The sequence below is a fragment of the Dendropsophus ebraccatus genome, chromosome 1, assembly GCF_027789765.1.
Source record: "Dendropsophus ebraccatus isolate aDenEbr1 chromosome 1, aDenEbr1.pat, whole genome shotgun sequence".
Taxonomy (NCBI): domain Eukaryota; kingdom Metazoa; phylum Chordata; class Amphibia; order Anura; family Hylidae; genus Dendropsophus; species Dendropsophus ebraccatus.
In genome coordinates, this window is record NC_091454.1 from 103872576 (window position 1) to 103888240 (window position 15665).

The following is a 15665-nucleotide window of genomic DNA, read 5'->3' on the forward strand; positions in this document are numbered from 1 at the left end:
AGTATTGGATAATGGTAACAGTAGGGTAAATTAAGTGCTGCTCTTTTTATATATAAATATTGATTTTTTTCACATCCCTGTTTTATCCGCAGGGTATACAGCAAAATGTTACTTTAGAAACATTTTATATAACTATACTACATCTTATCATCAGCACAGTAAATCTACCACCATTTAAAGGTTTGTCTAGCAAAAAAAATCTAGTTAAGCCAAAGCTAAAATATAAAAGTCATATTACAAAAAAATGACCATTAACGTATATATTCTGGATTCTTTCCATGTCATGCAGACATTTCAAAAGTTGGTTGGGGCCTCAGTGTTGAGAGCCCTACAAATCCCTATTTATAGCTGAGATAAGTGGGCAGCAGTGCTCCTCTAGCTCTGCGCTTAACCCATCTAATTGTATTATTAAGCTATGGAGGTCCACTCCTGCAATGTAACAGATTGAGTGTAGCCTGCTACCTTTCTTCTGCTATTATCTAGACATTGTGGGAGTTTGAGCACTGAGACCGTGAGCTATCCAAACTTTTGACATGTCTGCATGACATTAATGCCTTAAATGTTTAGCCTGAGCACCTAAGAACCTTGCAGGTAAGGCATTTCTGATAGGTATGATATGATGGTTAGTTTATGCCTGTATCATCTCCACCATAGGTCAAGATTGTTGGTAAAGCCAGTTAACCCCTTAGAGACCAGGCTTATTTTCTTTAGGAAAAAAGGTTGTGGTACTCACCAGTATCTTGACTTGAGGACCAAGGGTACCAATTGTACTTTGTAATGACCACCTTCATGTGGTGAATTTATACTTAAAGGGGTACTCCAGGCAATCATATTTTTTTTTATATTTCTAAAGAAACAGTGAAAATAATAAACAGCCTATTCTCACCTACCTTGCCTTCTCAAAGGTCCTCCTGTCATGGGTTCCCCGCTAAACATTCTGGCCAGCCGCTATTTCTACTACTGACAGCCGGCACAGTAAATCACTTACCGAAGTGGGACAGTACAGCGCCCAGTGATTGGCTGAGCGAACTGTCACTGTCAAGACAAGTCCATCTCAGATGTCGTGGCCAGAGTGATCAGCAAGGGGCCTGAAGACAGGACATAAGGTTTCCTGTGGGAGTATGGTATGTGAGAATAGGTTTATCATTCTCTGACACACATTTATATTTCCCAGAAAAAACCCAGAGCTTAAAATAAATAAATACTTATATGTGTCTGAATGCTTAGGTTGGGTTCACACTGTGTTTTTGTTTCTATTTTATATATATCAGTAAAAAGGGAAACAAAACAGATGCAAAAATTGGTAAAAAATAAAGAAAAAAGAATGCTGTCATACTGCATAATCACTTTCCGATCTACTAATTAAAAAAAATTAAATGGATCAAATTTTTTTAACGTACGCAAAAATATAGTTGATGAACAAAATTTTCTGTACATTTAAACTTAAAGTACTGAAAGCAGAGATCTGAAGAGTCTTAGATCAGTGGAAATAAGTCAGGGTTCCTGCTGGTACAGGTAGAGGGAGCAAATGATAAACACCAGGAGCATGGTCCAGTGACTCATATAGGGCTGGCTTACAGAGGCATATCAGCTACAGACAGTACAATAATTAAATGTCTCACTGCACATAAAATATTTGCACTTAAAGGGGATCACCAATCCCTCACCCTTGGTTTGACACCTTTCTAACGTGTCTATGCTGCTCAAAGCCCCGCTTTTACATCATGGCACCTGACCTGAAAACAACATCTCCCAACATGCTTTGCACCTCAGAGCTACTTGCCTAGTACCCACCAAACACTAGCTCATTCTGCAGTCAGCTACAGTACACGTGTAAAGCTTGCCTGGCCCACAGAAAATACAGAAAGCACATGTCCTCTGTCTCAGAAGGGAGGGGGAGGACAGAGGAGGAGTGGAGACCAAGCAGTGAGGATTTTCAGCAGATGTAAAAGCATCAACAGAAATGTTGATTTTTTTAAATATGGGAGATTGCGGTGCAACTGAGGACACAATTTTGGTGCAGCAGCTTTGGTATACAATCATTATTTCTAGATCATGTGCATCCTGAATAATATATACATATATACACTGCTCCTTCCATAGAATATTTTTAGTGTTTGAAGCTACAGCTCATTTACAGACATGATTAATAACTGGACTTAATCTGACTGTCATGTATGGAAATGGAAATGTTTTCCTTGTCATGCATCACAGGGATTTTAGTTTGTGTCCCTGTAGATTAACATGACTAAGAATTATGAACATAACATGTGTCTAAACCTTCTAAGCACATAAACACTTACTAAAATACACAAATATGTAGACAATATGTACACACTCATCTCGCTGCCACGCTGCTCAGACATGCTGATGCTTTCTGAATTATGGATACCAAAATAAGTACACATTCAGCAGGCACCATTAGGTTGTACAATACAAGAGAGGGATGATATTCTGGGGGGAAACATACAGTCATGAAATGTTTACATGTCTAACAACAAGAGGGAAGCACAAGGAAAATGCAGCACTTTGAAACCCTTGTAGTGACATACAGCATTCAATGGGAAATGCTTTTTCGATGTCACACGAGAGCGCTTCAGTTCTGAAACCACTGTCTGTGTTATCTGACAAGAAATTCATTTTAATGTTTTCTCTTTGGGAGACAGCTACATAACGAAAGCTGATACTACAGGATATTACAGGTCTCCTAAATGCTATCTGTAGGAATTACTGTGAATGTAATCCCAGACTTAGTTAAAGCCCTCATTGGGGCAAATCTCCTATTTAGGCAAACTGTTCCCCAGCATTTTTTATTTTTTTTTATAAAATCTCTTCAAAATTTGTACACATTAGTTTAAATATAAACTTTCACATTTCTCAGTCCTATAACAGTGAACTAAAGGGGACCCTGTACCTCTGGTGATATATGATGTCAGATTTTGACACAGACCCTCTACATCACGGATGAGGAACCTTCGGCCCTCCTGCTGTTGCAAAACTACAATTTCGATTGCTGTCCAAGCATGATAAGAATTGGGCAGGAGGACCAAATGTTTCCCCATCCCTGCTCTACATGTTAGAAAAGATGAGAAAATTTGAAAGACTTAATTGAAGATGAAAGAAGATAATCCATCTTATAGCATGTATTTATTGTAAACAAACACAATTGTGGTATTACACACAAATGTGATATTGCACGCAGAGTGCATATATACATTGATGAGGGTTTATATGGTACATATGTAGTCCCTGTATGGCCCTGCCTGCTACTAAGAGGGGAACCCCTTGTTCAAGCATCCCGAAACGTCAGGAGGGACTTATCCTGCACTAGAAAAGTGTGGGTTTGTTCTGTCAAAAAAAAGATATTTATGCTCAAGTCAGATAAAGAAGTAGTTATGGCGCATGTACGAATGGCAGGTAATAATGAGAAATGGTATTGTGATATCCCTTCTTCCATTTTCCAACTTGTTCCCCTTGTTCGGTAATGATGGGTTCCTCATGGAATAAGAAGAATGTTGGTTTGAAGTTTTGAGATAAATCTCCGCCAGTTCAGATGTATGGTCAGGTCTTGTGTAGTGTTGTGATGATTACATTCAAGTACATAGCTGATGGCTTTTGTTGTCTGGATGCAAAGAGAGAATCTCTCCATAGGTACATGCCCCCCTTCCTGAAGTAAAGACAAACCTACTTTTAGATATGCAGGATACTGTATTAGGCTATGTTTACACAACATATTTTTTCATATTTCTATGACAGTTGTTGCTGATTGCAACAACGGCCGTAGTTAATACGAGAAAATACGTTGGCCGAGTGACTATGGGATCGCGGCCGGAGCATATACACATAGTATACGCTCCAGCCGGGACTCCTAGCAATGCCACAAACAACTGACATGTCAGTCTTTTGCGGCCGCTATTCAGTAAAAAGTGGCCATTGAAAACCCTGTCAATACACACTATAAAGTGAGCGGCCTCGGCAGTGCAGTGGGGAGTTCTGATGTGGGCGCGCAGAATTCTGCGGGCCAAAAGATCATCCAGCCTGTACTGCAGTACCGGCCGGGATGATCTTTTTAGAGACCGGCCGTTCCTTGACCCGCCCGGGTCGCGGAACAGCTGATCTCTTACGCCATGTGAACATGGCCTTACAAGGTATGGCAGATTCCAGGGTAGTCCTTCTAGTAATATAGTGCTGCCGTGCCTTATGACATACAAGTAGTCTGTATAGAGGACGCTTCTCTCAGATGCTTACAGTGCAGAGTGATGCGCTGCAGAGTGTGCCAGATGAGTGTGCTTCCTCTGTTGGTTTACAACATAGAAACACCTCAAAATCTCAAAGGAGCTAAAGCTAATGAAATGTCTTGATTTACCTACAGCCCGGATAATACCTCACACTGTATTTTTAAGTTGTTTCCACCTAACTCTATTTCTATTTCTTAAGCATAAAGGGTGTAAAAAGAATAAGGAGAGATCTGTCAGTCAAGCCAAGCTGGACAGGGAGTCACCTCCATGACTCTTCTCCCCATTTCTGCCTCTTTTTTTTAACTATGCTTTATCTAAAAGTCCACAGTGTTCCAGATATATCATAGCTGTTTAAATGAAGTGTCTTCCTGTTGGGTATAGTCAAGCAGCGTAAATATCATGACAGGTTCCCTTTAAAATCTAATAGGCGTGACTTTAGTTTTTATCTCTGAACAATAAGGCTTGGTTTACATTTATGAGTTGCATCCATTTCAGGTTTATTTTTTCAGAAAATGAATAAAACTGATCCCAAAAAGGCATCAGTTGTCATTCAGATTTCAACCTTTTTTCCTACAACAGGCAGGCCACATGACAGAATGCTGCAAGACATGTTCTGATGTATGGCATTTCCGACGATCCGGCAGCACTATTAGCATGCCGTATGGTTTAAACTGTCCGATTCTAATGAATGGGATCAGTTCAAAGATGCATTTCTCCGTCGCAGTAAAAAAGCGATGGACAGAAATGCATCTTTGAACTGAATGCTGATTGCCAGATTGCCAGATGAATGAAAACCCGGCTTTACACAATGAAAACTACATTGTGAGAACCCCAGAGCACATACTTTTTCACAAACACATCAGGTATTGTGCATGGTACTAAGAGCCAATCCCAAGCCGGTTTGTTGTCAGAGGTCAGGGGACACAATCACTTAAGTTTATATGTAAAATTGACAATCTTTAAAATTTAATGGGCTAACACAGATTCTTTCATCTTAAATTACACGCTGGAATAAGTTACGTTTTTTTTTTTTTTTGTCTTCTACCTTAGGGCCGGTTCACAATGAGCAAACACGGTGCACTGAGCTCCGACGCGGAATCCCGCCGTGCTCAGTGACCTGCTGTTAAGTGAATGGAGAGGGCGCGTGCTCGTCTGCTGCCGCCACTCTCCGCTCAAAGAATGAACATGTTCATTCTTTGAGCGAAGAGGAGAGGGAGCAGACAGGTGCGCGCTCTCCCATTCACTCAAAGCAGCACACTGAGCACGGCGGGATTTCGCGGCGGAGAGCTCCGCCACAGAATTGCGCCGTGTTTGCTCAGTGTGAACCGGCCCTTACTTTGGATATTTTTATATATTTCATGCTCATACATTACTGCATTAAAGTTTAGTGTGATGTTCAGTACTATTTACTGAACTAGACATGGTAAAACAACTCTAAATTAATTAAGTTCATTCCAAAGTGCCTCAAAAATTCTGATTTGTTCACATCTAATTTTTGTGGGGACTTATTTCAAATTTTCTTATTTACAGGAGCAGAAACTCTTGTCTAATAATTGAGTTCTGTTTTTTTTTTTACTTTATTTATACAGTTGACGCAACTAAATAGGTTAGAGTCAAAAGTAGCGGCATGATTAATAGTCACCAGTTGCTCAGTGACAAGCCCTAACACATATTTTGGGTCAATTGGTTACTAATTTAAGGTATTTTAAGATGTATTAACTCAAGAATGAAAGGAACTTAAAACTTACATGTCATTTCAAAAATGTTTGGTCAGTCAATTTGGTTAGATTGATGCTTCAGAGTGATGGCAAGGTAACATTTTTGGAACCATGTGGATCATCTTCAGCAGGCAGATTGACTTACAGATGACTTACAGGCTGGGTTCACACTACGTATATTTCAGTCAGTATTGTGGTCCTCATATTGCAACCAAAACCAGGAGTGGAGTAAAAACACAGAATAGATCTGTTCACACAATGTTGAAATTGAGTGGATGGCCGCCATTTAATGGCAAATATTTGCAGTTATTTTAAAACAACGGCTGTTGTATTGAAATAATGGCAGTTATTTACTGTTATATGGCGGCCATCCACTCAATTTCAACATTGTGTGAACAGATCCTTTCTATGTTTTCAATCCACTCCTGGTTTTGGTTGCAATATGAGGACCACAATACTGACTGAAATATACGTAGTATGAACCCAGCCTCACAAAGGACTATTTTTTTCCCTCTCTCTCCCTCTCTCTTGCACATAGCACATGCTAAGCCCTGCCCCCACTCCCAGTATTTTGTCTAGAACTGTTACTAGAAAGATTTATTCAAATTAATAACACACCTAGTGGTCAAGACTTTACAATAGCTTTTCTTGCATAAGAAGTCATATTTGGCAAATAAAGGGACTTACATATATGTAAGAAATCACACAGACTAAAAAAAAGAGGGAGGTTGTTTAAAACAGCAGTGACTATTTAACTTTGGGATACTTCTTATGTATAATTCTGATAAATTCAGCAACATCATTTTCATAGGCTATAATCATATTATATTTTGTATTACCGCTGCATAAGCAATTGAATAAGAAAAATATGGCAGGGATTATTTTAGTATACAAAACTGCACGGCAAATAGAAAATACATTCAAAGCAAATTAGCCTAGTTTTGCAGCTTAAGCTTTCCTAACTTGATAAATGGTCCCAGTGCTACAGTGAAGCAGGTAAAGAGGCCATTTCCATCACTTAAACAAGCCATTTAAATCAGTTACAGAAAGAACTCCATTCACCAGCCTGCACAGAGTAATTGTGGACCATATTTCATCTTTAGCCCTTTAGTGCTTCTCATGAAATATTATATGTGAGTTCTGTTTATACAGATGTATATACCTATTGTTTGCAGGTGGTCATCCCATCATGGTAACAATATGAAAAGAAAACTAATGTTAAGAGCAAAAAAGCTAAGTAGCACACATAATCAAACATGTTTTGCAAATATCTTCAATAATATTTTTCAGGGTAGTCCAGTAGTTACTGAAGTCCTTATGTGAGGCAATGTAAACAAGGAAAGGCAGGCACCACTAGTATCAAACTGGGTGCTAGTCCACATACACAAAAAGTACAAAAAATTCACAAAAAATGAAGCAAGTATTATTAACATAAGAATGGAAGCCACAGTACAGTTAAAATCACTCAATGTTAACACAACGTAAAAATTAATGAAAAGGTGTTCAATTTTCATATTTAAAAAAAACTGCATTTTTTTCCCCGATTTAACTGACTTTAATGCATTGAAGTCAATGAGAAGACGGACGTTCAACTCACACAGTGTATTGAATAACGGACGTTTTTGCCATGGACGTCAAATTAATGAACATGATCATTATTTTCGGACGTCTGTTGCAAACAGCGGACGTTTTTTTATTAGTAGTGTACACACAGTTTTCCTTTTTCCACTGTTTTTTCTCCGTCTTTACTATTGCTACACCCAAAGTCCAATTAGTAATCCTAAACTAAAATAATGTGCAAACACCAGTCAAGTGGAGGCCAGGCTGCTAAATAACGTCCGTTATTTTAGCCTCAAAATAACAGACGTCATTTTAAACTGAGCTGAAAAAATGTTGTGTGAACATAGCCAAAAGGAGATGATGTTCTGATCACTAGTCCTAAATAAGTCACAGTAAAACTCCATACACTCCCATAATAGGGATAGGAGAAAGCAGCCTGTTATTACATTAAGCATTTTAAGACATGAATCGTATGATAACAGTGATGATCAGGTCAATATATAGAATCCTGGAACGCAAAAATGATGCAGAGACGTGCCTGTACAAAAAAGTGCCTTCCAAGGGTGTACAGGATAAGATAAACCCAATGTGTTCCGGTAAAGGGAGTTCTTTAGGGGTGGTCCGTATATGAGGCAACATGTAATGTGAATATAAGCACATAGTACTAAATTTAATGATACCAAGAAGAATACACAGATATTGACAAAAAGCACTTCAAAAAAGTACTTTTTGTCAATAATTTTGTATTCTCACTGTTGTAGTCTAAAATTTGGTACCCTTTGCTTATATTAATATTAAGGGGCCCTCTACCATCAAATAGATTAATGATTGTTTCAGATATTAACTTTCTTAAATGGTATTTTTTAAAAGTGGCATTTGATTTACACTTATGATGCAATGTGCCCTAATTGAACCTTATTGTCCTAATGAACATCCCTGACCCATTTATGCATCGTTCATATACTGCCAGTTATTGCCTCAAGAAATTTTGATGCATGACCTTCATTGGATCCAAGAATAAACACGCATGTAGTAAAAATAATGGCCAATATTTGGTCACCACCTGTACTAAGATAGAAATTAGTGAAGTATGTCAGTATCGGTCTTCTCTAAACTAAAATTACTTCTATGGGTCTAAAAATGGATTTTGAACCTGCCTAGTATATTGAGATAGAGCCTACAGTTTCTCTGATGTATATGCCACTCACAGAATCTCCTAGGTGCTGTTGTGTTTTGTAGTTAACTTCTTATTAAATATCTGCTGAAAGAAAAGGCTTCACATTTACACACTGTGTACATGAGGCTAAGACCTCGCTCAGTCTCATGCAGTTTTTAAAGAATGCCAGTCAACCACATCATTTATTCCATTTTCAAAACAAAAATCAATATACCTATAAAGTGACCCATAAATTAGAACTGGCTCACACACTGTTTGTTCAAGCTGCCTTTCTGAAGGAACCCTTTGCATTTTTTCTTCACCTTTCTGTTTGAACTGCAGTCACAGTAAGAGGCTCATTAGGGGACATTAGGGAGTGGATCTAACCAGAATTCCATAGCTTGCTTTGCTCTTATTAATGCATAGTAGAGTAGAATGCATTTAAATATTTCATAGACATTCAGTAATTTGTGTGTAATCGTCTTGTTAGCAGACCAGCAGAAATAGAACAGGTCTGTGAAATGGTGTTAGTGATTGCATGGGTAATTTACAGACCTTTGCCATTCCGAAAGAGCATTATTGGTGGCTCGTGAAATACTGAAATAGAGCCAGCAATAGATAAAGAGAAAAAAAAGAAAAAAACTGATAACATTTTTTGTAATAAGCATCTTGAAGGATAACAACCCATTTAGTCCCTTTTGAAGCAGCATAATTTATGACATATGCTATATATCAAATATGTAAGATAGCATTATGGAGCATTCATATGAAAAGGGTATGTGCAACATTAGTTATAACTTCCAGCGAGGTACATGATTAAATGATTAATGAAATGTCCCTTTGCATATGCATTTTGAAACAGCAATTAGGTAGTAGCTCAGAAAATTCCAAAATCCTAATTTTTCAAATATTATCTCATCCTTGATTTATAAATCATAGAGAATATTTTAACAGCAATATGTTATACCTGAGACAGAAAGAAAGACATAAAAGAGAATATTTTTGACGTGAAATAATTTTAAGTATATAAATTTATAATTTTATGTTAATGCCGACCCTATTTACTTAATCTTCCTGCATTTCATTTGTATCCTTTGCCATTCCTGCACTTTGATTGGCATAATTAAGTAGGGGAATGAATAGGCTCTATTATTTTACATATCACTAGTAAACAATAGCAAAGAACGGAGAAGGGAGATGTGGCAGAGGTATGTATGTGTTTTTCAAGTTCTCGGTAATCCACTGGAGGCTGTTCTATAAATGATCATTGAAGGGCTGCAAGCTAGCCTATAATTACAAGAAAGAAAGTGGCAGCTCTGGCATTTCATAACTATGTGTCCTCGAAAAGTGCTTTGTGAGTTTGTCACCAATGATAATTTAGATAGAGGCTCATTACTGAACATCACAACACTTTAAAAACCTTTCGCCTTCACGCCGGAGAATAAAGGACTATTTTAATGGCAAGGTTCTTTTGTGTTTCTCTGAAAAATTCAATCAAGACAAAACCGCACCGACTATTATTATACTCTACAGTCTTTCTATTCTAATGAAAGCAGTGCAGATAAACTGGATATGAAGACTTGATCAGTTAAATGCAAACATTTTTTTTTTAGTTCTCTAAACATATGACAAGAGCAGGTCGCTAAAATGTAAACACGTTTTAGGCTACTTTTATACATACTGAGTCGTCTATTTATTGTTGTTTTTTTCATAACCCGTATTGGGTTATATACATGTTCATTTACATGTCTTGTTCAGAATGTACTTTGATATTAGCCTTTGTAGTCAAATAACACATTTGGTCCTTTCGGTACCTTTCTTCTGTTTAATCTGCAAGTGAGCATTAGTGCCTTTATCTCTCATGTGTGAGAATAGATATGTTACCAGAGCAATGAGTATTAACTCCTATTTTCAAATGCACTGCAGCATGCATTAAAAGGGACGATTATAAAATAAGCAGGACACAATATATGCAAAAGACTCTTCTGTAATCAGCACTAATATCCTTATGTTTAAGACTCACACATTTTATGCCTAAGAATCTAATTTTCATTCAAATTCACATTTAAAAAGTATATCAAATATGTTCAACCCCCAATTGACAGGGGGAGAAAAAGACCCTGATTCTTAATGTTTACCACATTTCAACGAACTAATATATATATATATATATATATATATATATATATATATACGCGTGATATATTTATTTATACATATTCCAAATTGTTATGTTTTCCTGCTTATTTATTCACATCTTTATTCACATATTAAGGTAAAAATATTCATGCATACATTTTAAATAATTTTAAAGTCCATGCATTATTGATAAGGATGTATAATAAAATTAAACCTAATGTGTACTCACCACCTTTCCAGTGTAATTTGTTTTGCCCAACAACCCTACAGTCTTTAAATATTTAATGGAATATTCATTGTATAAAACGGTTCTAGCATTTTCCTTGAACTCATTCTATGCAATTGCGAATATGTGGGGGTAAAAAGGGTAAGAGTTTAGAGAAACCCTATCACACCGTGTAATAGGAGCAGCGGCAGCAGACTTCTCTTCAATGGGCCACGATCTAAGGATCTATCGAGCAGCCCCTCCCGCTGCTCCTTGCTCGCTGTCTGTGGACGCTGAGGAAGCATGCACTGATCTTACTGGTCGGCACCTGCTTCTGCTTAGTGTCATGTAATACAGCCCTAAGTCACCTCACAGAAGCTAACTAGAAAACTAGAGAATTTCTCTTCTGTTCAGAATCTCTCTACAGATTACTATTGAAAAGTTCCCAAAAAAACTCAATTAACAGGGATTAAAGAAGTTCTTCTCTTAACTATTTTAGTTAAACTTGTAGGGCTCATCAAGTTAAATATTTTTGCAAATACATTCATTTAGCATGAGAACCCCCTTTAAGTTGGTTACAAAGAGCTTTTTGATGGGCTTTCATTTTGTACTTAAATTCTGTACGTGCTGATAGCCCCCTATTGCGCATGGGGCACTGAGAAAGAAGGTATGTCTCTTACCTACCTCTTTATCATTGTTCCCTCGCTATTAGCTGTGTAATCCTCGATCCAAAGCACCATTAGGAGCACTTCCCCACCCTGAGATTGCCAGCCAGCTCGCCCCTTCTTATGATAATCATTGGAGCGGGCAGGCTGGATATGAGTTCTGGAGGCAGGGCAGTGCTCCTTAAGGTGCTCCAGATTGAGGATTACACTTCTTACAGCATGGGAATGGCACAGAGGAGGAAGATAAGAGACATACCTTCCTCCTTAGCTCCACGTGTGTAATAGGGGGCTATCAGCAAGTTAAATTCATGTAACCTGCTAATAGTTCCACTTTAAGAATCCATAGTAATAATTGCTATGCACAATACGGTATATTATGAATGGAAAGGTAATAATTAAAGGGGTATTCCAGTCCTGGACATTTAAAGTAATTCTTAGCAGAACACTACCCACAGTATCACATTGCCTCCACTGCCTTGCCTTCTTCTTATTGTCTATCCTGTGTTATCTCTTTCCTGGTTTTCCTCATGATGTAAAAGAAGATGTGATTCATTAAACCAGATTACCTTTTGTTACTGCTCTAAGTTCTGATGTTTCAATGCTCATTATAGCCCATAGGTAGACAAGGGATAATATAGGGGCTGTTGTTGGTCAGGAAATGTAGCCTTGTGTCTCCTTCACAGTGGCAATGTAGCCTCACGTCTCCCCCACAGTGGCAATGTAGCCTCACGTCTCCCCCACAGTGGCAATGTAGCCTCACATCTCCTCCCTATCTTGTCATGCACCCCCCTTATGGTGAGCAGGGCATGGAAAAAGTGCAAAATATGGTGTACCTCAGGGGTCTGTTTGATACATTTCCCCCTATGTGTTTTGACACAGTACCTTTCCCCAACAGTTTTGTAGTTCAGGGTTTGTTTGTTTGTTTGTTTTTTTATATTTATTTTTATTAAAGTATGTGTATAAAATTGATTGAATACTACATTAAATAGATTGCTTTTTTGAGTATATAGAAAAGCTGTTGGCATGACCATTCATTTTAACCCATCAGTACAATACAACAGATTTTAATCCACTACCATGTGTGTTCTATCTTTTAACCAGGCACCTTAATAATGAGCATGCATTAGATGACCGAAGCACTGCTCAGTGCAGAGTCCAAATGCAAGTGGTTCAACAGTTGGAAATTCAGGTTGGTCATTATTTTGGTTAAATGTTATTTCGGAAGCAGTGTATATATTTATTACTTATTACTCTATGCCATTTCCTCCTCTCTGCCTCCTATTCACTTTCCACAACCCGATTAGTATAGCGCATCCTTGCACTTTTGTACTGAACAATTGTGAAGTAGCTTAGCGAAAGGAGACCACTATGAGTGGCTCCACTTCACCTGCCTGCTGTGATTGAACACAATATAGGCACTATCGGCAAAGCTATGGCCCTGTGACCAGCCCAGGTATATGAATCACATGGTCTGCGTCTCTTCAGTGGGCAGGGTTGTAAGCACTAACCCCGCCTATTGAAGAAACAAAGAACACGTGATTCACATCTCTGAAGGGAGGGACAAAGAGCAAGGATCAAGATGGAGCGAATTTCCGTCCAGTGCCTTGAAGAGTCACCAAAGAAAGCTCAGTAACAGTGCAGAGGCTGTAATTACATACTATTACAAATATAAAAGATAGTGGTTTATTATTAACTTATGTCAAGATGATTTTCAATGGAATACCCCTGTAAGGTGCCCATACACTATTGATGAAGGTTGTAAATACTGCACACTTTCAGAGAAATAAGTTATCTAATGTGCCTATTGGAGGGCATGTTGGAGTCTAGCAGTGGCTTAGTTCTAAAGTTTCACATTCTTATTTCCTATTGCTGTTGAAAATTACATTGATAAAGACCTGATATTGACTGAATCACTATAGATAGGAATGGTGCCAGTGTATGATCTGAAGAAGAGTTTCATTAGAAAACCATCTTTAGTCCACATCTGTATCCAGAGGGATGCTAAATATTATTCAAAATGGATGCAATCAATGAAATATTAATCTTCATCTATCCTATTTCAATCTGCAGAAGTTTTGTATTACATAGGAAAAAATTGTATTGTCATGTGGGTTGCTCAAAGCAGCCATTTAAGACAAATCATAGTTGCCTATTATAGGTAGTTATTAGGCTAGTGCATGTCTTTGTTCTTTCAGTATGCAACTCTGCATTTTATGTGCAGAATTCATTACATGGAGACATGCTTGATGATAAGATGTATCACTAGGATAAAATAGCTGTAGCAGTCCATTCTGAAATGCTTCTGATTTTACTCCTTCTTAACAGCTTTCTAAAGAGCGCGAACGTCTTCAAGCAATGATGACCCACTTGCACATGCGACCCTCAGAGCCCAAGCCATCTCCAAAACCTGTAAGTGCATATTGCTTTATAAACAGTAAATAGGTCTCTACATGTAACCGACTAAGAAAATGAACAATTTTGTGACAGTTAGAAAACAATGAGTGTGATGAAAAATATTGCAATAAAATGAATGTAAAATGCAATATCTTGTCAAATTGTATGTTTCTATAAAGGTAATGCTATCTTTAACACAATCTATCCAATCTGCACTGTAGGTGACACTAAACAAACTACACCTATAAGTGCACAAATCATTACTTTCAGAGCGGAGCTAGGAAAGATAGCGAAGTGTGATAGTTTCACTCATTCCAGCACAATATCCCTGCTCTCTGAGCAAAGTAGACTAAACTGCTGGAAAACAGCAATTCAAAATGTATTTAGAAATTGTCATTGGTTTCAAAATATCCAGCAAAGTTCCTGTATCTTCAATTATTGCTCCATTTTATGCTCCTTTTAATGTTTATGTGCTACCTACAGTATGCTGTTATAACAATAATTGTTTGTGGTTAATACTTGTGTTAATATTTATAGGGATAGATAGATAGATTTTCTTTTGTCACCGTTCTTTCTCAGTTTTTACTATTAAACTCAATGGACTTTTCAATGAAGCCACACCCAAAGGCCAATTAGTAACCCCAAACTAGAATAATGTACCAACACCCGCCATTGTACTAAGGGGAGGTCAGGCTGCTAAATGACGTCCGTTATTTTAAACGGAGCTGAAAAAACGTTCTGTGAACATAGCCTTTAGTAGACACACTGCAAGCAACTGCCAGCCTAATGGTGCCTTTACACAGAGAGATTTATCTGACAATTTTTTTTTAAACCAAAGCCAGGAATGGATTTGAAAAGAGTAGAAATCTCAATCGTTCCTTTACTACCTGATTTCTGTTTATAGTCTGTTCCTGGCTTTGGTTTCAATAATCTTTTAGATAAATCTGTCTGTGTACAAGGACCCTAAGTTTGATGTGAATAAAGTTTTTTTGTATCAAAGTGCTGCGTTGGACTTAATTATTACCAATTCTGTCCCGTCTATCTTAGGGAATTTTGGAACATATTTTATTACAGGTCTGCGATGTGGTTTTCCTCTGTTAATTTTACTCAATAGCCAACTGGGTGTTACCAGTTGGAGGCATGTCCCAACACAGTCTGGCATTGTTAGCGTCAGACCCTTCCCCCAATTGATAGCAGCCAGTTTGTTATTGAGTCATACATTTCTAGTGAGAATAACCTAGGAACAGCACAACACATAAAACAGACAAGCCAGGTGGTGGTGACTAGAACTCTTTTAGTAAACGAAGGCTGACTTAAGAGGTATCAAATTTATTAAGATTCAAAAGCCTCTTAAAGAGGACCTGTCACCCCCCATGCCGGGGTGACAGGCTCCTGACCCCCTGCTAGATCCCCCTATACTCACCTAATCGCGCCGGGTCCCGCTTCCTGATGCGGTCAGGTCACAGAGATTTCAGCTCCCGAAGCCCCGCGCGCACGCACACAGCAGAGTCCGACGCTCATAGAGAATGAATGGGGAGTCCGATGCTTGGTCATTCTCTATGGGCATCGGACTCTCCTGTCAGCGCGCGC

General features: G+C 38.2%; 1 protein-coding gene across 14 annotated transcripts in view; it reads left to right on the forward strand.

The window, feature by feature from the left end:
- The window catches only part of FOXP2 (forkhead box P2), a 209106-nt gene that overhangs the window by 142028 nt on the left and 51413 nt on the right, over positions 1 to 15665 (forward strand). For 13 of the 14 annotated variants that reach the window (XM_069976224.1, XM_069976213.1, XM_069976232.1 and 10 more), the window contains 2 exons: positions 12783 to 12870; positions 14007 to 14090. In XM_069976224.1, the coding sequence (XP_069832325.1) occupies positions 12783 to 12870; positions 14007 to 14090 (172 nt within the window). Of the gene's footprint in view, positions 1 to 12782; positions 12871 to 14006; positions 14124 to 15665 lie in introns of those variants that run through there. The other variant, XM_069976301.1, reaches the window with a different exon arrangement.